Source organism: Pleurodeles waltl, chromosome 8 (assembly GCF_031143425.1).
Source record: "Pleurodeles waltl isolate 20211129_DDA chromosome 8, aPleWal1.hap1.20221129, whole genome shotgun sequence".
NCBI lineage: Eukaryota > Metazoa > Chordata > Amphibia > Caudata > Salamandridae > Pleurodeles > Pleurodeles waltl.
In genome coordinates this window covers 879,729,648-879,755,476 of record NC_090447.1, presented here as the reverse complement: position 1 = coordinate 879,755,476, position 25,829 = coordinate 879,729,648, and the positions used below count along the sequence as shown (strand labels likewise).

At 43.4% G+C, this 25,829-nt stretch overlaps 1 protein-coding gene across 8 annotated transcripts in view; it reads right to left on the bottom strand.

The window, feature by feature from the left end:
- DOCK9 (dedicator of cytokinesis 9) overlaps positions 1-25,829 on the bottom strand; it is a 989,328-nt gene that overhangs the window by 89,037 nt on the left and 874,462 nt on the right. For all 8 annotated transcript variants that reach the window (XR_011194943.1, XM_069205169.1, XM_069205175.1 and 5 more), the window contains 2 exons: positions 14,070-14,216; positions 4,710-4,920 (listed from right to left, as the gene is read on the bottom strand). Coding sequence is in view for 7 of the 8 variants with exons in the window: in XM_069205169.1 (XP_069061270.1) it covers positions 4,710-4,920; positions 14,070-14,216 (358 nt within the window). In the remaining variant the exon portion in view is untranslated. The remainder of the gene's footprint in view (positions 1-4,709; positions 4,921-14,069; positions 14,217-25,829) is intronic.

Genomic DNA, 25,829 nt, shown 5'->3' with positions numbered 1-25,829 from the left:
TCTATGCGCAAAACGGGGGCAACATGTTGATCTTGGAGGAGTGGGGCGGTTTACACCCCTCCGGTTGTATAACAGGCTCCTCCTGGGCCTGCAATCTCTGGGGGCCCTCCCCTAGGCCTCCACTGGCCCTCCAACAGGGGGGGGAGGCACAATAATGCCCCAAAATGACAAGTGGGGCCAAAGAAGTAGACCAGTGGCGCGGGGGGCCTCTGGTGAGGCTTCCACCCCACCCGTGGTCTCAGGCGACAGAAACAATGGCTCCTCGGGCAGGGGGAGCCTCTGATGAGTCTTCCTTTCCCTCTGCCCATCCCGCAGACGGAGATACAAGGGGACCGGTGGGGTGGGGAGCCTCTGATGAGGCTTCCTTCCCCGACTGTCTCTGTAGATGTGAGCAGGTACCGAAGCGGGTGCCTGCTTGTGCCTCGGGGCGCTCCTTTTCATTCTTATAGTGGGGCACAAGGGGCACCGGAGAGAGTGCATCTCTGGCGCATTTGAATAAACAAAAGCCGGGTCGCTGTGGTGATTTCATGAGCAGTAATGCGCTTCTCCAGCGCAGGGACGACGTTAACGGGTCCCGGGTTGCGGCGGTGAATTATCCTCAGGGATCAGGCGCTATGAAGCGCAGGGCCACAGGACAAGCACTCACCCGGAGGTATATGCAAAGGAAAGCAGACCTCCTCGGCCTTGGTGCGTTGCAGGGGTTAGGGGCACCCAGCCCCTGGAGACAGAAGAGGGGAGAGAAGCACAGGGCTAGCAGGCCCAACAACTGGCTAGCACAAGGGATGCAGATGGTGGTAGTTCCTCCTAGTGACCATCCAGGTCACAGGTCAGCACAGCAGCAGCAGCAGCCCAAGGTGGGTCCTGGTGAGTCCATTCTGCTGTGCCTGTGTCCAGTTCCAAGTAAGTCTCTTCACGTCCTCAGGTCTAAATTGTGGGGAAAAATCCCCTGTACTTATACTCAGTTTACAGTGTATTTCACAAAGAGAGGGGAGAGGAGGTCCCAAACAGTTACAACTGGTTCTGGGAGTTCCCCCTCTCTCCTCCGGCACAGGCTCTTAACATCAGTTGGGGTAAACGACCCTATTGTGTGAGGCCAGGGCACAGCCTTTACAAATGAAGGTGTGCCCCACCTCTCCCTTCTCTCAGCCCAGGAAGACTATTCAGTATGTAGATGAACCTCTGACACCTCCACCTGACCTGTGTACAGGCTGTCTGAAAAGTATGCACAAAGGCCCAACTGTCAGTCTGCCAAGACGTGTATTGGAGTCAAGATGCAAAACACCAGAGTCATAAGCACAGAGAAATGCTCACTTTCTAGAAGTGCCATTTCTGTATTGATAACAAAAAATCCACCTACACCAGTAAGCAGAATTTCTCACTACCATTACAACCATACCAAACATGCCTACGTTACCCCTCATAAATCAGACAATACCCCTTACACCTAAGACAGGGCATTTCTAATGTAAGGCTATGAGAAGGCAAAACTCACAGCAGTGAGAAACCAAATAGACTGTTTGTCACTACCAGGACAGTCCACATTACTAGGCACATGTCCTGCTCTCTACATACATAGCACCCTGCCAATAGGGCTAGCTAGGGCCTACCTTAAGGATGACTTACATGTAGTAAGAGGGGAGTTCTGGGCCTGGCAAGTAAATTTAGATGCAGGTCACTGTGGCAGAAAACTGTGCACACAGGCTCTGCGCTAGCAGGCCTGAGACAGGTTTGAAAGGCTACTTCAGTGGGTGGGCAGTGAAGCACCATTTTCCTCCTTGGTAGGTGCAGAAAATTAAAGATCTATGGAAAGGAAAAGGTTATGTTAGGGCAGAAATATGTCAGACAGAATGAAACAAAGGGTGGATGGACCAACAAAACCAGTAACTCTGAGGCACATCAAACAGATGTGAATAACAGATAATAAATAGAGAGAAAGTACAATAGTCATAAAAGCAACTGTGTGTGGGCCCTATTCATGAACCCATCAGAAAAAAGGACCAACTTAGGTCCCACTGAGGCCTGATAAATCGTGAAGAAGAAAACAAAAATCACTTAGAAGGCAAACAAAGAATACTCCAGTAAACCTTAACTGTACAAAGATAACATGAGGGATATCACAACTGGTAGCCCTTAAAGTAAAACTGCCTTCTCTTCATTGCATTAACAATGTGTCTTTTAGCTACCATACAAGGATCAACAGAGGAGGAAGGTACACTCAAGATGAAGTTCATAGTTAAGTGGAAGAAGACTAGCCCAGGGTGTCTCCACCTGGACTCGGTCTTGAGAAAGCCATGTTTTAATGTTTGGATGAAGAACGTTTCCATCCCAGAAGAGAAGATAAATATCATATATGGAAATGGAAGGAGAGAACATAAAACGAAAACTAACAGATCTGTCTGACACTCTCCCTCTGGCAGACTTTTCAGGTGAGGAAGCTGCAGGTAGAAGAATCCATCAACACTGAGGACGTTTAGTAGTGTGAAAGATAGGAGCTCTGAATGTAAGTAAGAAAAAAGGATGTTAAGAACAAAGTATATTTATCTGGATATCAGGACAACAGAAACGCAATAAGTTGATGGAAGGAAATAGATAAAGTTAAGATGCACTGTAAGATTTCTCAGAAACAGAGAAATGCAATGAGAGAACCCTCCTTAAAATTCAGCAGAGGATAAAAGATCACTTTTTGAAAAGTGTGCTGTTGATCAAGACAGAGGAATACCGATACAGCGAGGAAAGTCAAAATTAATTTGCACATACATGTTATTTAGTGAATAGGAGATATCATATTGGAACAAAACAGCCCTCTAGCTTTCATGTAGCACTACCTTTTATGTGAGACACTCACACTCTTTTAATGCTATTTGAACACAATACTTTTTAAAACCTTTTAGGTGTTCTTAAAGAAGAACTATGTAAGAAAGTGATACTAAGCTAGGTGTGTTCATAGATGAGGACAAGAAGGGACAAAGGAAATTAATGGGTGATGGCTCCTGTTATGCTTTCAACCAATAAACCTCAAGGCATTGTAAAACTCAAAACCTTTAAAAATGAAGTTCCAAGACTAAGTGAGGGAAGGGTGGGGGCCAGGGCTTCACATGAGGTGAGGTCTCAACCATTTTAGGCACAAGGACCTGAAGTTGCAGCCAAACTCGGAACTTTATTCCAAACAATGAATGGCACTGTGGTGCTATTCAAGAAAGGCAAATTACAAACGTATTGCTGACTGAGCTAACTGAATAGCGATGCTCTTGGGAGTTTTAAAAACAAATATTTTATAAAACATTCTGCTGCATTCAAAATGGAAATCAGAGTTTACTGATGATCGTGGACCCGATGTAACTTGTACATGTGAACTAAAATAACCTTTTTTCTTTGACACAGCTCTCCCTGCCCCCTTTGTCTCACTCAGTTTATCATGTTTTTCTATCTTTCTTTTCCTCCATCTTTCCTCTCTTGTGTGTTTTTCGCTGTATTGCTGTGGGTCGAAGTCCGATGAGGAAAAATAAGTGCTGGCCCCCACCTACAAATAATTGCTCAAATTAAGCACTATTTACTATTATGACAACTGTTGCTGTGGAGAAGGCAAGGTTTCTCATGGTAGCAGTGAATGTCAAAATAATCAGCTGCTACCAGGTTGTAAACAGGAGTTCGACAAATCAAAGCTTCTGGGGTTTTCAACTTCCATTTTGATTACACTCAAGCTTACCTAGCATGATCAAAAGTGGTCCATTGGCCAGTGCAAGGATCACAAATGATAACTGGAAGAATGGAAAAAAGAGTGTTGTAAATGCAGGAGAAGGGGGTGGTCTTTGTATTTGTCTGTGTGGGAACAGAAGAGGAGGAGAAAAGAGTGCTAGATAAGTGGTCTTGAAGAGTAGAAGTGGAAGAAACAACTCTTGCAGAATAAAAACCACTGGAAACTCTAACAATGTTCTTTCTGATTTCAATATCTAAGCTCCTCCTGGGACACACAGATGGTGTAGTTAACAATTGCTTGCATTGGCTGGTGTAGTCTGAATGGGATAAAGGAGATGCATTGGACAAACATACCAAACGTACTGCACTGTTTTAAAAAATACAATGCATGTATAACGAAGAGAAGTTTTCTGTACAAAGGAGGAGTACTGGCTGAAGGAAGTAGAAAACAGAAGAACTAGTAACTCTGCATCAAATCAGAGAAGGTGACAACGAACTAGATCTCCTAAAAGAATAAAAAAAAGTAGGTAAATAAACGGGAGAAGGAACTACTTGTGAGCACAGAAAAACAACTGGAAATGAAAAAAAATGCCAGGCATTGAGTAAGTGTTCCACAAATGCCCTTACCCATTTAATGCCTCTCATAACCAAGTGATTGTTGCTGCTTGTGAAATGATTCCTGGCAGTTGCTATCTTGGGTAAAGCAACCCCCCCCCCACAATCATCTTGAAGTGCTGTTCAGTGACACAAAGTGTCTTCAGCAAAAGAATCGAAACAGCACACCTTCCATTCACCCCAGGAATTACCCATGTGCTCTTGAGATATGCATGGTGATTCACAAGGATGGCAGGCTAGACAGACTGTTAAACATGCAAGGCTGAAACAATATTTGTTTTGACTCTGCATTAATGTTGTTGCTTTATGCAAGCCCAAGGCAAGGACCCAAGAAAGGAAAATCAGAACACAATGAAGAAACCAACACTTACTCAGCATTTAAAAAAAATAGGAAATACCTGTAAGAATTGTCCGTCGTTTACACTGTTCTTCCACTCCCCCTTGCCTCTTGCCAGATAGAGTGAAAGGCATCTCAAAGACAAAACGACGAATATTGTGACTTCTTTCAAATTCAGTTCTCCTCTCCTGCAGCTCCTTTTCTTCAAAATATGGGGTTACGTGGGTGACCTGAATGTAGGCATACTTGGAGTCCAAATCCTTAGGATTTACCTTGGAGAACGTGAAAGAAACAGACAATATATTTATGTAACTTCTTAAACAGAGAGTAACAACAGTATAATATCCAATAGATTTTTATGAACCAATTTTTAAATCATTTTAAAAGCCAATAATATGCTAATGAAACTTCCTATGGCTCAGCAATGAGAAATTGGCTGATACTTATGAGACACAGGATATCATCTAAAGATTACCATTACCAGAGATTCCTTCCAACACTAGAAAATTTAACTGACAGTTTCATGAAACGTTAAGTACCTTAGAACAAGTGTGTTTAGTGAGAATTGAAGAATGCTCTAGTTCAGTAATTACCAAACTTTTTAGAACCACAACCCACGTTTTAGAACAAAGGCTTGGGACAGATATGAGGTGGGCGTTTTTTTAATGTCACTGAAGTATTGTGTGGTAGCACACTGTCATTTACAGACAGCACATTTTCTATTGAAATGGGCACTAAATCTAGCATTTGTGTACAATATAGTTTTATCAATAAAACGGTATGTCTGTGTAATGTGTGGAAATCGGATTTCACTGAATATGTATAATTTGTGCGCTACCATGTTTAGTATATTGATTTATTTTGGTCCTATTAAAATCTTTGTTTCTATCACACATTAGAACTAAAAAAAATGGGCTTTGTTTTTGCTCTCCTAACTGCTGAATTTGTACAGCATATTTGCATGTATTTACATATTGTTGTGAGTTACAAAACATGGCGTCCTACAGCCTTTTCCTTCAAACACCAGTACCCCAGAAAGACTGTCACATAATTTACCATTGTTTTCTTTCTCTAACTGCAAAGTGAGCAGAATTTGTAAATACTAATCCCCATGAAAAAACAGCAATTTTGTCAGAAGACAGCCTGACATTTGACCTGTCTTTGAAGCGCAGCAAATGTGACAAGATAAATACAGAATTTAAGGGCATCTTTATTTAGTGCTTGAACTTTTGAAACCCACCAAAAACTGTCTAGGAACCCACCAGCAGTACACGACCCACAGTTTGGGAAACACTGCTCTAGTTACATTGGAACACCATAGAACATTAACCAGAAAAACAACACTAACAGTACTGATGTCTCAAATCTGTTTTTCAAACTGAGTGGCAAAACGTTTAATCAGTTTGAAGGTCTTGGAAACAAAAATAAATTAGACAAACTGCATATGAGAAAGAGGGGCTCCAATGACAGTTTAACGTACAGACTGATTGGAGGAATCACATATTCACTGCAACTATATGTTTAACAATAGTAATATCTACCTGAGAAATATGGATGTTTTATACCAATCAGGGGTGCACCATTTCTACAAACATGCACACAGTTACCTAATCCATACTCTCAGGGGGAGGTGTTCTCAATAAAAGATCACTTTTTATGCACTGACACAAAGTACCTGCTTGGTTTTAATGTTCACCTGGCTCACAACAGCTTTTTGCTGATTCCCTAAAAACGATAAAATCATATGAGTGGAATACCGTCAACAATTGGTCAGAGAAAGGACTTTTATGGAGAACAGATCCCCTGGCACTTTCAAAGTTTCCTTCTCATCAAATGGAATGTTTGGCCTGTGGCTTCTTAGCAGGTAAGCACAGTAGAAATATTGGCGCATGCTATTGTCTCCTCAGGATGGTTGGTAACCAATCCCTAGTCTGTTTGATAATTTGATTACAACCAGTGATTTGGCTCAATTATCATGTAGTTAGTTGTTGATTCCAACTAATTGCAGATCAATAGAATGAATGGTGCTTTCTAAAATTTAGTTAATAGGGGTAAACAGTCGGTCAGCCACCTCAGGCAAATCACTGGCTCCTTACAGTCATTCACAAATTCACTAGAAACTCAATCTATCATAAAGTACCCAAGAAGGTTGAGAAACCATACTGGTTGAAATGCACATCTTCATGCATTGAAACTCATTTAACTTCTTGCCATCAAATGAGCCAGAAAGAAAGGTCAAAGATGGACAGCTGAAGTTGAAATAGGGAAAACAAAAGACCGGGGGAACACAAAATTAACTAGGCAATTATTTCAGGACACATTAATGTGTATATACCAGTCTAAGATCTCAGAGTCAATCAGCACAACCAAGAGTCTATTATGAACTGCTATTATTTTAATTAGCCCTTGGGGCATTTCAACATTTTGTCTCATAGGTCAAAAACAAGTGTAACAAAATCAAAGCACAACTGAAGTAAAACAAACAAAGAAAACAAATAAGTGATACTATTGAGGTGGATATTAAACACTTCTCATACATGTCATTATTTGTCATCCCTTGCCCACTCAACTTTGAATTCCTTTGAGTTAGTACTGATGACATCATGACCATAAAGTTTACCACATCATCTTATGACAAACAATGAACTATTTAATATAAAATGCAGGTCTGCAGAGTGACTCCATCCCAACTGAGCTCCCTGTAATCACTGCTATCTAGAACTATTCTTCTGTAGATACTCTCCCTGCCCAAATAGACCATCATCAAATCACCAACTAAAACATCACCTTTAAGTTTTCCCAATTCAGAGAATCACACAATGCAGGTCTTCGTAATACAAGCTAAAGGTCTTCAAAGGGTTGTAATGAGCACCTTTTCCAACAGTTTCACATGTTTTATCTGGCAATAACAGTTTACTGAACTCTAGGAAACAATAATGTCAATAAATTAGGTTCTGAGAAAGTGACAGAATAAGTGCTAATTGTCTCCGTTGACATTGTTCACAGGGTTTTTCATGGCATAGTAGGCCTTTCAACAACCACAGTAGGGACCAGTGATATGACAAAGGACTCTCTTCAGTTGTGGCTGTTATGTTGATGACCACAACAAGTGATCGATCAATTAACTGTAGGGGTGCACAAAATGTCTTCCACTGGCACTTTGTTTTTGAAGAACATTTTTTCTACTTCAGTAGATCCACCAAAGGGTACATGTCTACTTAAATAAGGACACTTCGTTTATAGCCAGAAATCTAAAATCTAATCTAAAAATCAATCATTCAACGAGTTACTTATTTATTGCCCACCAGGCCCAAAAACTACATTTCAGCAAACAATGCTCACTATTAGAACCCTATCTCCAACTGGCAGATTCTACTGTACTAGAAGACTTTAACTTCCATCTGTAAGTCTCTTACAACAAAGACTTGGAACATCTAATAGATACAATGGCCAGCAGGAGCCTATCCCAACTGGTCCAGAAACCCACTCACAAAGCTGGCCATACCCTTGCTGGGATTGTCTCCAATAATCAAGCTTTCTCTGTTGCTGCCATACTACCTCTGACTTGGTCAGACCATAAGGCCATCATGCTTAATTTAGGACTCGTTAAAACGCCATCGCCCTTGCATGCAACTAACCCGAACCTGGCACAAGCTGGAATAGTCGCAGCTTAACCTCATCTCGTCTCACACACCCTGATTTTTCTAGAGGACTTAGAAGACGCCATCACCAACTATACCAATTGGTTGTGAACAGCTGGTGCCTCAAAAAATGGTTTAATTCTCACACAAATAAACCATCAACCCCTTCCTTGGTTTTCAGAAAAACTCAGGTGGAAAAAGCAACTCTGTCGCAAACAAGAATGCATGTGGTGCAAAAAGTATGATCCCAATGACAGACAAAAATATAAACAAAGTATCCTGGACAACAAAAATATGATTCAGGAAGAAAAATCCTTTTACTTCACTGACTAAAATACATCTGCCAAAAATTCAGCTAGAACTCTCTTCCAAATGATTAACTCCCTAACCAATCTCAATACCAATCTGTCGATCGGCAGTCAATCATTCTGCAATGAATTGTCAGAATTCTTTCAAAAAGTACCAGAAGTCTACAATGAATTTGCCTCAAATGAGGAAGAAAGTCGAACATCTCCTGACATTCTTACGGCACCTCAAGTAAGGAACACACTAATTAAATTCTCCCCTCTCACATTAGAACAGGTTAGCAAGCTGCTGGGCCTGGTAAAATTTGGATCACCATGTGATCATGCCCTCCAGCAAAACACTACAAATGGCTTCCAACACTGTAGTGCCTCACCTTATGAAGATCTTCAATGAGATGTTCAGGGTGGGATACTTTCAAAAAGCGTAGGAATAAAGGAAAATGCATTGGCCATACTCAGATCGGTCATCTCAGGTACAGAACAATCTGTATATTTTAATGGATTCATGTCTACCTCCTTTTCCTGGCTTTGTGGTGTCCTACAGGGATCATCATTAAGCCTGACATTCCTTAATGTGCATTTTACACCCCTTGCCAGCCTGATTAGATCTTTCAGTTTCTCCTAGGTGCCATATGCCAATGACATGCAAATCATTCTTTCAATCTCTAGTGATTTTCATGAAGCTGCCATTAGATTCCACTGCTACATGGAAGAAGTGGGGAGATGGATGGACCAAAACTGCCTGAAATTAAACTCGGGCAAGACTGAGGTTCTCCTTTTCAGTAACAACCCGGTTCTGGCCTCCCATATGGTGGTCACAGAATCTGGGGACATTTCCCACCACTGTCAAGAAGCTCTGAAACCTAGGTATCTTGTTTGACCACAAACTGACGTTTGGAGCCCAGGTGAATGCGCTCACCTCATCCTCATTCAAAACCTTAAAGATAATCAAAAAAGTATTCCTTTTATTCCCCAAGAACTCAAGAAAACAGTGATCATTACTCTGGTCCTGTAAAAAATTGATTACTGCAAATTCCTATATCTTGGCATTCTACAAAATCTGCTGAACAGGCTTCAAACCCCACAAATGCAGCAGCTCGTATGCTATTAGGGATCCCAAAATTCCAGTCAGCCTCCCAGGCCCTACATAAAATTCACTGGCTGCCCACCAGTAAATGAATTACTTTCAAAGCCCTCTGTATTGCCCACAAGGCCCTACACATGCCTCAGGTTGTTACTATAACCGAAACAGCTTTTAATGCTATACTCCTGCTACAACTATCCGATCATCTTCAGCTAAGAATGTTAAGATTCCCCGGCTTAAACTAGCCCACTGGGGAGGCAAGAGTTTAAGTCGCTGTACCGCTAAGCTATGGAACTGCCTTCTGCTATCTCTAAAATCAAAGACCACACTGCTTCAGGTTAGGAAAGACCTAAAAACTTGGCTTTTTACAAATGAATCACAGACTGATTCTGTAACTTCATTTTTTTCACAGCACTGTAAGTCTTATGCCTCAGCATTGCCAAGACGCCTTATGGCATTCGAGCACTTTACAAAAATTAACATTAATCTTTGACACTTTGGGCCTGGAAAGGTCAAAAAGGAAATAAACATAGAAGAGTACTTATACTTTTTATTACAAAGAACAGTAACCTTTGGTTTATTCACCTAGATAAGTTTATGGTCATCCTTGTTTTTTATTCACTAGGATGAGTGCAGAGCATGACATGCTTGATTTGTACATAGTCTACAATGTTAAACATAACTGACATGATTTGTACATAGTCTACAATGTTAAACATCATTGATATGCTAGCAGCCTTAATGCTGTACTTTGTCAACCGTCTTTGAAAACAGGAGTAAAATTACCAAAGGCAGGAGATTTTTGCTTTGCTAGGTCAAGTAGAAAAAAGAAATACAGGACAGTGTATTGGGAATGAGGTCACACTCTCAGGAATATAAGTAGAGGACCCAAATCTTAAAAGGAAGATCACAACAAGAGGAATCTCTTAACCTTCACTTCACTGTAACACAATATTTCTGAAGCACAGGGCCTTTTTAAATAAAATACAATAGGTGCAGAAATTAAACTTCACATCATGCAAACAGCAGTAGATCAATTCTTAGAAGGAGATTCTGTCAAGTCTGGGGGGTACTGTTCCTATTCAAAAGTTAAAAAACTCAAAAACAATAATTTTCATTACACACACACTTCACTTCACCTATTCAAGACATCCTCACACCTTCCTTTTTAGGTGCAAGAACCAAGATGACTGGATCTCCGCCTCCGTCACAAAGAAACATCAAATAAAGATAGTGATGCACAGGGCTATTATGATGGAGCACCTAAGAGCTAACATAGCCCCCAATGGACTCTTATTTACCACAGTATCACACTCATTCCTTGAGGACTTGGTGTTTATACAGGAATGGACATAAATCGTGTGACGTGCACCCACGAGTGGCTCATCCTGATTATCAAAACAGCCAAACGTTTATTCGATGCACTTATCGTTAAGATCAATATTGCAGGGAATGGCTTAAATAGCGGCGTCGGTATCACATCGTCTAAGTCAAGACTCTTTCTGAGATTAATGCCCACATGAATGAGCATAAGGACTATCTTCAGAAGATATACAAACTGCGGAGGATATCAAGAAGTTTGAGAAAAAGAAGATATTCCTCTATACAAAGGAAGATTACCAACCTCCTTGTGGTGAACTCTCTTCAGACGATGGCTCCTTTACATCTCGCAGGACACGTCATTCTTCTAGCAGCACCTTGAGCAATGATAGCTTGGGCAGCTATGAGAATTGCAGGGCACTAGCCCAACCGCCACCATGTAACATCATTTTCGGGGTCTCCACAAATGTGGCATTCTAGGTTCCAGATGTCACCCCAAGCACAACAACCTTTATTTCCTCCTTTCCTCAACCTTTTTTAGGCAGAGGCAGGGACAAAGGCAGAAGACGAGGAGGCAACAAACAAGTGCATTGGCAAGAACAGGAAACCCAGATGCAAACAAGGAGCCAGAGGGCCAAGAAAAATTGATTGTCAACCTACCGAAGAGGATCTTGAGATGGAGATTCTATGTAAAGGCCTGTGATTCGTGACGAACCCACGGGAGGACCACTTCCGATTGACCACTGAGCTTCACAAGCTCTTCAGACTTTGAAGATTCTGGATTGAGGACCCCATCGAGGTTCACACCTAGGGCAGCCACAACACCCAGCGAGGTTCTCACCTTTGAGAAAGCCATTTTGAAGGAGGTCGCAAAGTTGAAAGTTCCAAGCCTTTCTACAACATGCCTTCCAGACAACACCGAGCGATCAAGGCTCTGAGTGACTATCCTTCGATCGTGATTAAATCTGCAGATAAAGGTGGTGCTATCGTACTGATGGACAACACCGATTAAGAGTGTCTATGTCAACTTGCAAACAAGAAATACTATTGTCCTCTAGGGCTGTGATCCAACTGACACCCTTAGGAAGCACATACAGTCCTTGGTCACAACGGAGGAAGTATCAGAAATGAAGCGGATTTCCTGGTGAATACTTCAACTAGGGTTCCCTACTTTTATATACACCTTGAACCCATTTCTGACGTTCACCCAAACCTTTCAACAAGTGAAATACCATTCCTTGACCTGCTTATTTCAATTGAGGACGGCACCCTGTGTACCAAGACACACAAGAAAATCACTGCCTGCAATAGCCTTTTGAGGTCTGATGGTCCACCTTTGGAGAAACTGCAGTTCACTGAGGGAGTATGATATCCAGGCTGAAACCTTAGCAGGAACTTGGCCGCATGGAAGTATCCACCAAAAGTGATTAAATGGGCCAAGAAAAAGGCACACAACAACCACCGGGAATCCCTTTTGGAGACTAACAAAAGATGTCATTACCTGTGTCACTACCTTTACCCCCATTTCAAACTGTGTCAAACATATCATTATCAAACACTGGGGTATTTAACAAGCAGGAGCCCTCCACATTCCACAGCCACGCTTGGACCCTTGCATGCCATCTGGGGCGTGGCTATTTAATACATAAACTAATTATATCGCTGCGGATACTATCATCAACTTTCTATTTTGATCCTTTACTGGGTTTCAAAAGAGGCAGTGGTGCACTACATATTTTTAGGATGTCCACCAGCAATACGCTGAGGGATGGCTGAGGATGTTCTGTTGTTCTTGCCCCCATTCACCCCCCCCCAATTTTGCCACCTTTTGTCTGTCTAGTAGATGGCAGTTGCATAGAAGGGGTGGGGTGGACTGTTATACCTCCTAGTTTTTGGAACGTTTGCAGACGACAATGACACTGATGCTCATCACCTTATTTTTGCTGTATTTTCGTGCCACTTGCAAACGCTAAGGTGGCTGCCATCATAACTGACCTGGTTGTACCGGATAAGAATTAAGTGATCCAAGGTACTTTTTAAGATGGCCATCATCGTGTGAGACAATTGGCTTTGCCTCCTCCGATTGGTCATGTGGCATGCACTTCCCGGGGTGGGCGGCTCTACACACACTTGATTTGTTCCCATAGCCGCACTATATTTCAATTTTGCTGTGCATGAATGCTGGACGATTCTGCCAAGATCTCATTGTTATCGTTGCACAGAGTAAAGGCATGCATTACATGGATGTTCACCTGGCACTAAATGCCTAGCAACATCAGATCAGCTCCATACTCTCCAACTATTCCGAGACAAAAGCTGAAGATACACTTCTTAAAGGAGCTCCTTGAATCAAAGATGATTGTTCCCACAATTACTGTATCTTCCAAGGGGCCATGCTTCCTGTTCATCACTCTGTTGCTCCCAAGCTAGGTTCACACTCAATAAATACCAACACATAAACAAACTGAATGCAAGTCTGCTTCAGAAAATTGCATGTGACTTGAAACGCATGGCTTAAAACCACAGCCCTGCTGGGAGGTCAGCAAAGAACAGCTAGAAACCTAAATAGAAAGTAGGGTAGAGGTCTTCTGGTACCAAATCTAAAAGAATAAGAGAAGCAGAGTGAAACATGCAAGTAGGGCACAGGAGTGTGGCTGTGGCATTTCTAGTGAATCAAACACATGGCAGAGTACAGGTTGGGAGCAGGATAGCCAGGGAATACCGATGTAAAAAAATAAACTAAAAATAATTTCCGTAAGTGTATAGGTGTGACCATGCCTCAACGATTTTAGCTTGCACTGATACCACTATCGTTTTTATAATTTGGTAAACCCTAGTTATCATTTAATTGCTGTCTTTAACAAACTAAATGCAAAATATTACAAATAAATATTGAATACACTACAACATTCAACATCTTTTTAATGCACTAAATGGCTTCTGGTGCCCACCAACTTAAGGGTGAAGTCTGAGCTCAATGTGAATTCTGATTTAGCTTCCGGACTGTTTATATATGATCATTCATATATAAACATTTACAGTAACATGTCAACTTTTCTGAATTATTTTACCTTGCCAGAGTCCTGTATCATCTTGACATTTTCAGAACCAAATTTATCAGAATATAGCTTCAGTAGCCTCTGGGATATTTCAGAGAGAGGGGTGAGCTTGGGTTCTTTGTAAATGTACTCCTTCCCATCTTCATCTTCAAAGAATCCCTGTGGAATAAAAGAAAGTTAGTAATCGTTCTGGGCAATGATAGTTAGAGAAGGTGGTTAAAATGGAAATTGATATGGAAATGAGTCAGTGGATTTTCCTTCTCAAAACAACACAGCGTAGGAATAAGGACCCAAAGGCTGTGAAAAAGTAGTCGCCATACCCACTTAGAAATTATTTTGGAAGACAATTAGGATTGTCCTAAAACTACTGAAGTCAAATGTACTCTCCGTAGCCGTTTCCCACCATTTGATAAGATTTCTGACTTTATGGGGAGCAAGAAAAATCCTCAATGGACTCATGCAAATATACACAAGTCTTAGGTTTCCATGAAAACTTTTGCTGCATATCACTTGCTCAGGAAGACTGGCAATGTTGCAAGCAATCTGCTGAAAGTTGTATGTTAGAACCACACATGCCACCATGCATGCCTTAACAATGCAGTCCGAACCACGAATGTGCCTTTAAAATGCATTCCTTTATCACGCAAGTCGTTACAGTGACTTGCCTTACAGAAAGTGCTAGTCTTTGGAACAGTATAATTTACTATTCCGAATCCAGTCTGGCAACAGTAGGAAAAGTGTTGGACTTTAAGTCCAACATCCGTCCAACAACACTTTCTTTAAGTCGTAACGACTTGGGTTGTAAAGGAATGCGTTGTACAGATGCATTTGTAATTCAGACCTCGTTGTTAAGTGTTGCAAATCGTGTTGCTGAAGCGTTGACAGATATATCCATCAGGTCATCAACATGTTTTTCACCACCAGGAATACATGTTTTTTGTGGCAAAATATTTTGCTACACACCTCAAAGGAAAATAGTTGGGGAAAGTGGGGGTATTTTTGGCACACTTGTGTCTGCATATTTTGGATTAATGTGTAGGCACAAACATTGAGTGTGTAAGGTACTGAAATGATTTGTGAACAGCCACAAACCTGTTCGCCCTTCTTATTCCTGAAGAGCCTAGGAACCTTTTTCCACCAAATAAAAATGTATTTAACTCCGAATCAGGAACAAAAGGCGGCATGGTGCGTAGTTTTGAAATGTTGCTTGAGACCAGGAAAAAGGTGACTGGGCTTCCTAGTGCTTGGGAAATTGGGGCACCCATGCAAACCCCATACAAAGGTGTCACAATTATAAGTGGGTTGGATATTTCAGAACCCTCAACATTTCCACATGAAAATATTGATATGTTCAAACTGTTGATATTTGCTAGGGGAAATGGCCCAGACAATACCAGGACAGGCAGCTTTTGGTGTTTTAGGCACCAAAATCTGTGTACTATTGCCCATTTAAATGAGGCAATCATAATTGGTGTTATTTTTGGATGTGATAAAGCAGAAATAATGAAACATTCATAGTTGAGTTCTTAGAGGAAGCACAGTCAAACATAAATCTTTGGTTTACTGGATTGGGAAAGGGATTTTTTTGTTATCAACACAGAATGAAAGTGGAAAAGTAATGTAAGCTTCTCCCAGATCTGTAGGTCGGTGCCTTTGGTGGTGCTACCCAAGAAATACATGACTCTAAATAATAGAAAAGGTTCCAAGCCATTAGTCAGTTATAAGAAGTATATGGAACCTGCATTGCAGACATATAAAGGTTAGGTAGCCAACAAACAAGAGTATGTCGGCGAGGCCAGTGAGTCAAACTATAGGAACTTCATTTGTTTTAAGTTTTTTGGCAGTTTATAGCACATATTTTCATGTATTTTTTTTTTTAACTTGTCCTGGTCCAGTGGTAAAGCCCACAGAAGCAACGGATGCTCACGGGCAGGGTCGTGGCTACATAGATACAGCAGGCAAGTGGCACCTGGTCTTAATGCTCACTGATTATGACTGTTTTTTGCTACGCAGTCTAAAGACAGAGGAGTCAATTGTGTTTGCTTGCATTAGAGTAGCCTTGCTGCAACATCTTAATACTCCTGACCGATTTATTGACCTACTACATGGAGTATTAATCTAAGTGACTGTTTGTAGCATGGCTCTAAGCATGGCTAAGGCATACTTACTGAACAGAGACAGAGTGTGTATGAAACAAACGTGATGTTGTGGCAAGTCATTCTTAGGGCATAGGACCAGTGCTCCAATAGGACTACCTGTCAACTGCCATTGATTGCCACAAGATGGAAGCAGATTGCAACAGTTTCAAAAACTGGCTTGATGCTCATGGAGTGTCCTTTCAGCACAGGCATTCTAGATAGTCCTACTGGCATGGGTGAGGAAGAGGAACAGAGTGAGGCTGGAGGTCAGGTAGTGCTATAGGGGAAGTAGGTCTACTGGATCTAGCGCTTTACTATATTGATGCACAACAGCAACATGTGGCAAGTAGTGTGCTGAAAGTCTCAACTAGGAAGTTAGACTTCTCGGGGGATAGTTGCAGAGGGGATACTGGCGCTCTGCCTAATGAGAGGAGCACCTCAACTCCCAGACACGCCCTGAGTGGTCTGCCAGGTGGCTGTGGCATGGGAGTTGGCAAAGCACCCCACCGTTCACTAGGTCTCTGCTGATTGAGTTGTTGCAGCCATTTTGCCGCACATGTAAGTCCATGACACTAGCAGCGTGTAGGACAGGTGCATTACCCTAGGTGACATACATCTAGGGGACAAGTTCATAGGCTTGAGATTCCTTTGGCCTGGAAGCAAGGCAGTACCTGCAACTGGCTAAACTAGAGCACACTGCCGGGTGGTTTGGACAACATTTCCTAGAGTCCCAGAAACCTCCATTACTATGGAGGTGTTACTAGTGGTGGTGGTGAGGGAGAGAGATTTGTCTCATGGATGAATAAACCACTGACTGACGACAGACCTACAGTCATAACGAAGGGTAGATGGGCTTGGGAGGATGACCATCCGACTCCCGTAACAGAGGAGGACTGAAGGAAAACGTGTATGCAAGTACAGTAAATGCGTGGTTGAAGCTGATGCACTGTAGTAATCTACATCACACATACATTACATCTGTTACTCTGCAGAGAATATATCCCAATAGGCACCCATCCTGTCCCAAATATGCTGAGTCAGGAGCCATGTTTATGCATATGACGTGGACATTTAGAAAGTTGTGGAATATTGGGAGGTGGTGTTATCATGCTTCAAACAAGTGACTCATATTAGAATTAAAGCAATTATACAACACAGCTTACTGAGCATCATAACACAGACGAAGTGAGGTAAGATGCAGCACAGGTTTGCACCCATCGTTTTGCTCCTGGCCAAACATCACATAGCACTCCATTAGTTACACAATAGCATTGCTATTGTTTTGAAATGGAGTGGGGACATAGTGGAGTAGGCCATAGTGGAGTAAGTATGACTGAAAAGAATTAGGACCGATGAGAGGGCAGAGTAGGATCGGACCGAGTGGGCAGACATGATGAACAAGTTACTTACCTTCGGTAACGGATGCGTTACTGACAGTAGGTAACTTGTTCGTCTGATAGAAACTTCTAGTTACAGATTCCTTACCTTAGAAGTGATACCCAAGCAATACCATCCCTTGAGGTGGGTCTGCGAACCAAGCTCATACTGCAGGACTGAGTGGGCAAAGTACTGACTGTATAGGCAGTAGTGTTTGGTGAATGGGTGCAGAAATGCCCACGTTGCTGCCTGGCAGATGTCCAGGACTGGAACTCCCCATGCTTACGCAGTGGTTGCAGCTGCCCTCCCAAGGTTGCTTTTTATCCAGTGCTTAGAATATTTTGAGAACAGCCCATCTAGAAATGATTCTCTTCTGCACTGCCTAACCTTTCTTCCCACCCATATACCAAACAAAGACTTCACCACCACCTGGAACTCTTTGGTACGATCAAGGTAGAACGTGGATGCTCTTTTTGAGTCCAGGGGGTGGAGTCTCTCCTCTAGGCAAGGTGATGGATTGGCCTACATAAAAGGGCGTGACCACTTTTGGCAAAAAGGAAGCCCTGGTGCGAAGCACCACTTTGTCAGGATAGATGGAAAGGCAGTGTGGCTTAGATGACAATGCCTGCAGCTCACTCACCATTCGGGCAAATGTAGGGCTGCAAGGAAGGCTATTTTTAACGTCAGAAGCCTGACCGGACAATTGTGTAGAGTCTCAAAAGGAGCGCATGTTAAGAAAGTAAGAACCAGATTCAAATCCAAATGTGGCACAATGAATGGTGATGGAAACATATGGGTAAGACCCTTTATGCATCTACTGACAATAGTAGATGTACACAAAGAGGGTTGGTCAGGTAATCTCAGAAAAGCAGAGATAGCAGACAAATAACCTTGGAGGGGGCCCAAAGCAGGACCCTGCTACGTCAAAGAAACTATATACAAAAGGACCTTGAAAAGAGCGGCAGAAAGGGGGTCAACAGACTTCTCTGTGCACTATGCCACAAATTTGTTCCATCAACAGGCGTACACTGTTTTGGTGGAAGGATGCCTGGCCGCCAAGATAGCGTTGCAAACTTCGGGCAGAAGGTTAAAAGCTGCTCAATCTCCACACAAGAAGGAAGAGGCTGGACAGGTTCGGGTGGAGAACCCTCTCCTGGTGCTGCGACAGAAGATCATCCTGAAGGGGCAGTCTGATTGAAGGATCGATAGCCATGCTCAATACCTCTGGACACCAGACTCTTCATGACTGGTCCGGAGTCACAAGGAATACTTGGGCCCGGTCGTTCTTGATCTTCTTGAGAACTCTGGGCAGAAGTGGTATGGGCAGAGAGGCAAACAGGAGGCCTGAGCACCACTCAAGACGAAAAGTGTCGCCGAGTGAGTGCCACCTTCGAAACGCCAATGTACAGAACTGCTGACACTGCACATTCTGTACAGAGGTGGACAAATCTAACCAAGACTCTCTGCACTGCTGAAAGAGACCTTGCGCCACCTCCGGATGGAGATGCCATTTGTGATCACCAGACATTGTCAGCTGAGTTTGCCCGCTCTGGGATTCAGAGAGCCTGCCAGGTTTTGAACCACAAGGGAAATGCCCTGATGTTCCAGCCATGTCCAGAGGCGCAGAGCCTCCTGACAAAGGGTCCATGAACCCAACCCGCCGTACTTGTTGAAGTACCGCATGGCAGTGGTGTTGTCCGTGAACACCTGTACTACTTTCCCTTTGAGAGTGGGAAGGAATGCTTTCAATACCAGTCTGATTGCTCTGAGCTTCAAAAGACTTATATGGAGCCCAGACTTCGCCGGATACCAGACGCCTCTGATCGCCACCTCTCCCGTGTGGCCGCCCCATCCCAGGAGTGACGCATCTGTCACTACTCTCCGACCAGCTGGTTTGGGTAGGCAGAGGGATCTGCCTCTGACCCAATCGCAGGTCAAGAAACAACATTGCAGGTCTTCTGCAGTTCCCTCTGGGGTCTGAACAATGTCAGAGAGACTCCCCTGATGGTGTGCCCACTGGAACTTCAGGTCCCACTGCCTAGCCAGCATATGCCATCTGGCATGTGACACCAGCAGGATGCAGGAGGCCATGAGGCCCAGCATCCTCAGAGTCATTCTCATCGAAACCCAGGATAGAGGCTGAAACATCGGTATAAAGTCCAAATATCCTTGACTCACGACTCGGCAGGATAACCTCGAAACTGCACTACACTGTGTCCAGAACAGCTCCAATGAAAGGGAGTATCTGAGAGGAAGTCAGGTGTGACTTTGACACGTTTATAGTGAACTCCAGCGAATGCAGGAAGTCCGCGGGGCAAGCCCACCTTCAGCAGACAGTTGTCGAGATAGGGGAAGACTGAAACCCCTAATCTGTGCAGATGAGCTGCGACCACGGCCATCACCTTGGTGAACAACCAAGGGGGCACTGATAAGACCAAAGGGGAGCACAGTGCACTGAAAATGCTTGTGGCCTACTGTAAATTGCAAGTAACGCCTGTGGGCAGGCAGGACGAGAATATGGAAATATGTGTCCTGCAAGCCCAACATTACCATCCAGTCTCCTGGCTCTAGGGCAGATAGAATCTGAGCCAGAGTGAATATTTTTAACTTCTCCTCCTGAGGAAGAGATTGAGGGACTGGAGGTCTAGGATAGAGCGAGGCCCCTGTCCTTTTAGGGTACCTGAAAGTAGCGGGGGTAACAACCATGACCTACTTCTGGCACAGGGACCCTCTCTATGGCTCCCTTGGCCAAGAGAGCTGTAAACTCCTCGCGAAGAAGTGCCAAGTGATCCTCCATCATCTGACTGTAAGATGGTGGCGTGGATGGAGGGGTAGTTTCAAAGGACTATTTGCAAAACCCACCTGACCGACGTGATGGACTACCAGCGGGGCAGATGATGGCAAATCCTGCCTCCAACTGGTCCCTGGTGGGGAAGCGTCAGACTAGGAAGGTTTGGAGGCTGCTCTGCAGGGGGGGTGTTGGCAGGGGCAGAGGACTGGGTATACTAATGGCTGCCTGATCCACAAGGACGCTAGATCTCATATCCCCAGCCATGAAAAGGCTGGACAGCAGGCGCAGCACGGTAGCTGGAGGGAAATGGATGTAGTTCGGTGCCCTTGCCATTGCCACGAAAGTAGAGAAAAGCAGACTAAGGGGGGTGAGGGACAGCTGTGAGGCCTAATGACCTGGTCGTAGCCCAGGACTCCTTAAAGAGTTTGAGCACAGAGTCTGCTTTGTCTCCGAAGAGAAGGGTGCCATCAAAGGGCATGTCCATAGGGATGGATTGGACCTCCCCCCAAAAAAACAGATTCTGCCTAGCAGGTCGGTTGTATCCAGCCAACATTGTATCATGAACTTCACTGTGTCCCTCCCGTCAGCAACAGCTTGGGAGAGAATGGCCTCAGCCTCTTCCGGGACCTGTGGCAGCCCCTGCACAATTGTGTCCCAAAAAGTATGTAATAGCTCAAAAGGCAAGCAGTGTTCACAGACTGCAATGCCAGGCTGGAGGAAGAAAACATCTTCCCAAGCTGATCCAGCCTTTTGGATTCCCTATCCAAGGGTGCGGAAGGGAATGAGCTCAGTGACGTGGAGGCTTGGATAAACACTCTCAGGGGTCAGGTGTTGCGTTAGGAACACTGGGTCATTTGGTCTCTGGCAGGGGGCCTGTGCTGGGTTTGGGCCAGGTCCCCAGCAGGACCTCAGTGAGGGCTTCATTAAAGGGCAAAAGGAGTTCAAAAGTGGAAGTTCTAGGCTAAAGCACCTCTGTCAGGAGGTTAGTCCTGACTGCCATCGAAGGCAGCTCGAAGCCCAGGACCTTGGCCGCTCTCTGCACCACCATGGAGTAGGACGCTCCCTTCTATGTAGCCATGGTAGGGGAAGAAAGCATGCTGGTGTCAGGGGAAGTTTTCAGGCCACTAGTCTAACCCAGGTCCGTCCACCAGTACATGGGATCTTCTAGCAGGTATTCCAAATGGTCCAGTGATCCTTCCCAATCCTCACTGTACCCCAACCCAAGAGAATAAGGGTCAGGATCTGACCTAGGGAGCAAGGTCCCGGTCGAAGTCAGACTCCGCACCCAGCTTCATGTCGGAGTTGGCAATGAGGATGGGGTGGACGCCGACCGTAGCCACGGGTGGCGTCAGGAGCCTTGAAGTCAGAACCATCATCGGGAAGGTTGAGTTGGTGCATCTGACGCAGGTTCAGATCCAGGAACTGATCCATTGGTGCCCCCCGGAGCCAAGGCCGAAGCCGCCTACCTGGAACCCAAGGGGGCCCATGCCAATTCCGCAGGGCCCAAAGGTACTACAGCAGAGTCGGACTGCCCAAAATATGAGGCCCATGGCCCTATACAATTTAAAGAGTTGGGCAGGGGTCGCTCTGGCTCACAGAGGTTCAGGGAGGAGTGGAGTCGACCCAGACGCATGCTCCAAGGATGGAGGCCTGGAACGATGATGCTCCTTTTCCCTCTTTGTGGTAGCCAATGGACAGGGTGAAGTCGAAGAACGCTCTTCTTCTTCGTCTTCTTTTTGTACCTCGACTAAACTGATCATCCCGAGGACTTGGAGTGGGACAAAGAAAAATGGGGGCTCTGCGACCGTTCTCAGAACCTTCCTCTCAACCGAGATCGGGAGCGATGCAGAGCCAAGCACTGGGCCACAATATGGTTTAGGATTCACGCCCTCAAAGCTTTCGGATTCATGGCCTGGCACTTGGAGCACGACTTCGGGTCATGCCCCAAACACCACAACCACACAAAGTGTGGATCCATCACGGACATCGCCCAATTACAGGATCCATAGGGCTTGAACCCGGCCTTGCGTGACGACATACTTGATGCACCAAGAGTGTAGACCCTCAAAATTGTTTGACAAAACGTTGAAAAAAAGATCAGTCAAAAAGTGACTGAGGGGTAGCACTTCTTCGGATTTGGCTTGGCTGGTGCAGAAAAAAAAGAACTGACATCAGCGCACTGGGGTGGCAGCTATATAGGTCCCACAACGTCATATCCGGAACACACAATGCAGAAGACTTATGTGAAGACAACCAACGCCAGCCTAACGACACACAGGGGTACTGCTTGGGAAAAATCTCTGGATCCAGACTGACGTCTGGGGGAAATTCTAAGGTAAGGAATCTGCAACCAGAAGTCTCTATCAGATAGGGGGCCTCCTGGTTTGGCAGTAAAGAGGAGATGAGTGAGGTCGGTGTAGTGGGGCGATGTGCCTGAGAGATCCGATAAGACATAACATGACTTAATATAATTCCATTTTCACATCACCCACTTTGCACTACTCTCCTTGTTTTATTGTGTTATTTTATGTTATATGTATTTATACAGCGCACATTTTGTCAGTGGCATGACTCTGCAGCTCAATCAGGTATTCTGCCTTCAGGCCTTGGTTTTGAGGATTACATCGCAGGATTGCATCGTATGGTGTTGTATGTGAGTTGTGGTACGTAGGAGGCAGCATAGGGATATTTGATGTTTTCTAGTTGATAGGAAGATACATAAGTCACCTGGTTTCGGCTTTAGGTTGCACAAAGGTGCTTATGTGCTAACTGGTGTATTTGGTGGTGCACAGTGCTGATATACATGTGGGCTTATTTGGACTTTGTTGGGAGGGAGGTAAGAGTTTTGTTTAGACATGGATTGTTGTATGATGGCATGACTGCATGAGGCTGCGGGTAGGATGATGTTCCTCTAGGTGGCATATCTGTGCAGGTTTGAATTGATGTAGGAGTTGTGCGTACCTCACTATGGAAGTTAATGCATGCTGTTATTCAGTAGAACGTGTTGCTGGGAGTATACTGACCTTCAGTGTCTTCGTGGGAAGACAGAATATTAGTAAAAACTAAATGAAAAGGATGTAAAGGCGCTGAGCAGTGACTAATGAATCCATAAAAATACATTAAAAACAATCATAAAACATGAGACAAGCCACAGAAATATTTTTGAAATCCGAAAACTCTTCCGTATAAGAAAGTGCTGGCGGAATTTCCCGAGCGTTGTAAAGTGATTTAAAGTCATCAGCTTTGATTCCTAAGAAGACAACATGGGCACAATGGTTACTGGTTTACGCCAGATACTGAGGAATTATTGCTCGCTTGGAAACCATTAACACGAAGGCTCTGAACAAGGCTGGAAGTTCTGTAAAGTTTAGAGGTCGGTGAGTGTCTTTCGACCAGGAGCTTATAAATAGGAAAATGAGCCACATCTTCCTGGAGGTGGCGGTCACCTAATAAACCCTGCATACTACAATGTTCAACATATGGCTCTTAAAGTTATTATATGAAAGTAATGTATAAGGTAACCAGTTTGAAAGTCAGAAATGACTGAATAGTAAGAAATAAACCTCAGACGCATCGTATCACTTTTGCTCAGCAATATGTCTGTTTCCCAGGAAGCTCCTGCATTGAAAGAATGTTCACATTAGCTCTGCCTATGTGAAAAGTTACTGATATTACTCTTTTGGGTTACATTTAAATACACAGCTTAATGCTGTAGTTTATTGCACTGAAGCATTTCATTATAAGATTATATTAGAAGCTATGTCTGGGCTTTTATATGAACTAGGTAAAATAAATAACAACTGGGTTATGTATTGGCTCTATTGGTTAACATCTACTCACAATATCCAGGGCAGCCTTTTAAAAGGTGTTTCATTCAAGGAGATTGGGACATGTGGCTAGGACAGAAGGAAGAGGCAGTGAAGGAACCAGAGGAGATATTCAAAGGTTAGAAAACCTCTGAAAACTCACCACTCTTGCTGATTTAGATCCTAATTCTAGGTATGGCAAAATCCATGAGTCTGCTTATATGTCAAATGCTTAAACACAAGGAGAGCAGACAATGTAACAAAAAAAGACAACTGGAGGGTCTCAGCACAGATCACCCACCATGCAGTCCCATCAGATCATCTCAAAGATAAAACAGCTAGCCTTTGGGAACTCAGAGGTTCGGCTTGAATTTGCATTTTTACAAATACATAGAAATTCACCAGGTATTAGTATGAGCTCTGTGCTAAATGGGACAGATGCTTGCAGGTCACTCTAAGAGGGTCTGCTTTTCCCGTTTAGGAATTATTGTGCTCTGGGCACACAAATCCACTGGTTCTAATTACGGTATGAAAAAGCATAAGCAGGCTTCTCTTCTAGATCCTAGATCTCAAAAGTGGAGAAGAAAAGGCAATAACAAAGCAAATTGTAAAATACATATTATCTTCCCAGTCTTAAAACTAGGATGTGCCTTGGACTAATTAGAAGCATTTACCTAGTAGGGGTGGGAATAAGAGGAGCTATTAAGAATGGATCTCACTAATTTTCTAATCTGTGTTATTCTTTTTACATTTAATGTCCTGCTATGACATTTAAATGTTATTGAGGAGTGAAGGAGGTTCAAGGAGTTTAGATGTGATTTACATTTAAGGATTCACAGAAAAGTAAAGTGAAACACCCCAGCATAATGAAAAGAAGAGGTACACAAGATTAATTCAACAAATGCACCATACTGATGATTTAGAAATTGGAGACATGGTTGATCAGTGGAACCAGTTTAGTAATAGGTACGAGACAAAAGAGAAAGGGCTGGACAAAGACAGCAGAGTGAAAATGGAATTTAGAATTGGAAGGGTGATTATAAAAGAAGCAGTGGAATGCTAATTTTAAGTGGCCAGTGAAGTTATATAAATCAATCATAGCGGTGGCGAGGGGTACTGGGGAACATACACCTCCATGGGTAATGTACTAAAGGAGAACTACTTCAACACGTAGCTGGAGCAGTTTCTTAACATTGGCGCAAACCAATATATGTTGTGAGTGGAAATATACATTTAGAGATGGACAAACCTAGATCTTGCGCCCTAGGTTTCAATTGTGTTGTTGTTTCTCAGGAAAACCACACGCCTCAGCTACAGTATGAATATGGCATAAGTGTACTTGATCAGATATTCATAAAAGCAAAGGGGTGGTCACAAAACATATGTTGCAATTTCAATCAAAATACAAATGTACATGAAGAAAATGGGTAGGTTATTCTAAAACGGAAACAAAATAATTAACAATTATTCACAAGAACGGATGGTGGCAATAAAATGTTAAACAGAGAATTCCTGTTCAAAATATGAAGCTTAAAATTTGGCTCTCAAGGACTCTGACCAAATGATGCCTGATGGAACCGTTATTATTTTTTACATATATTTTAATATTATTTTAAGAACACAATAATTACCAATTACTGGTATTAACATGGTTAATATC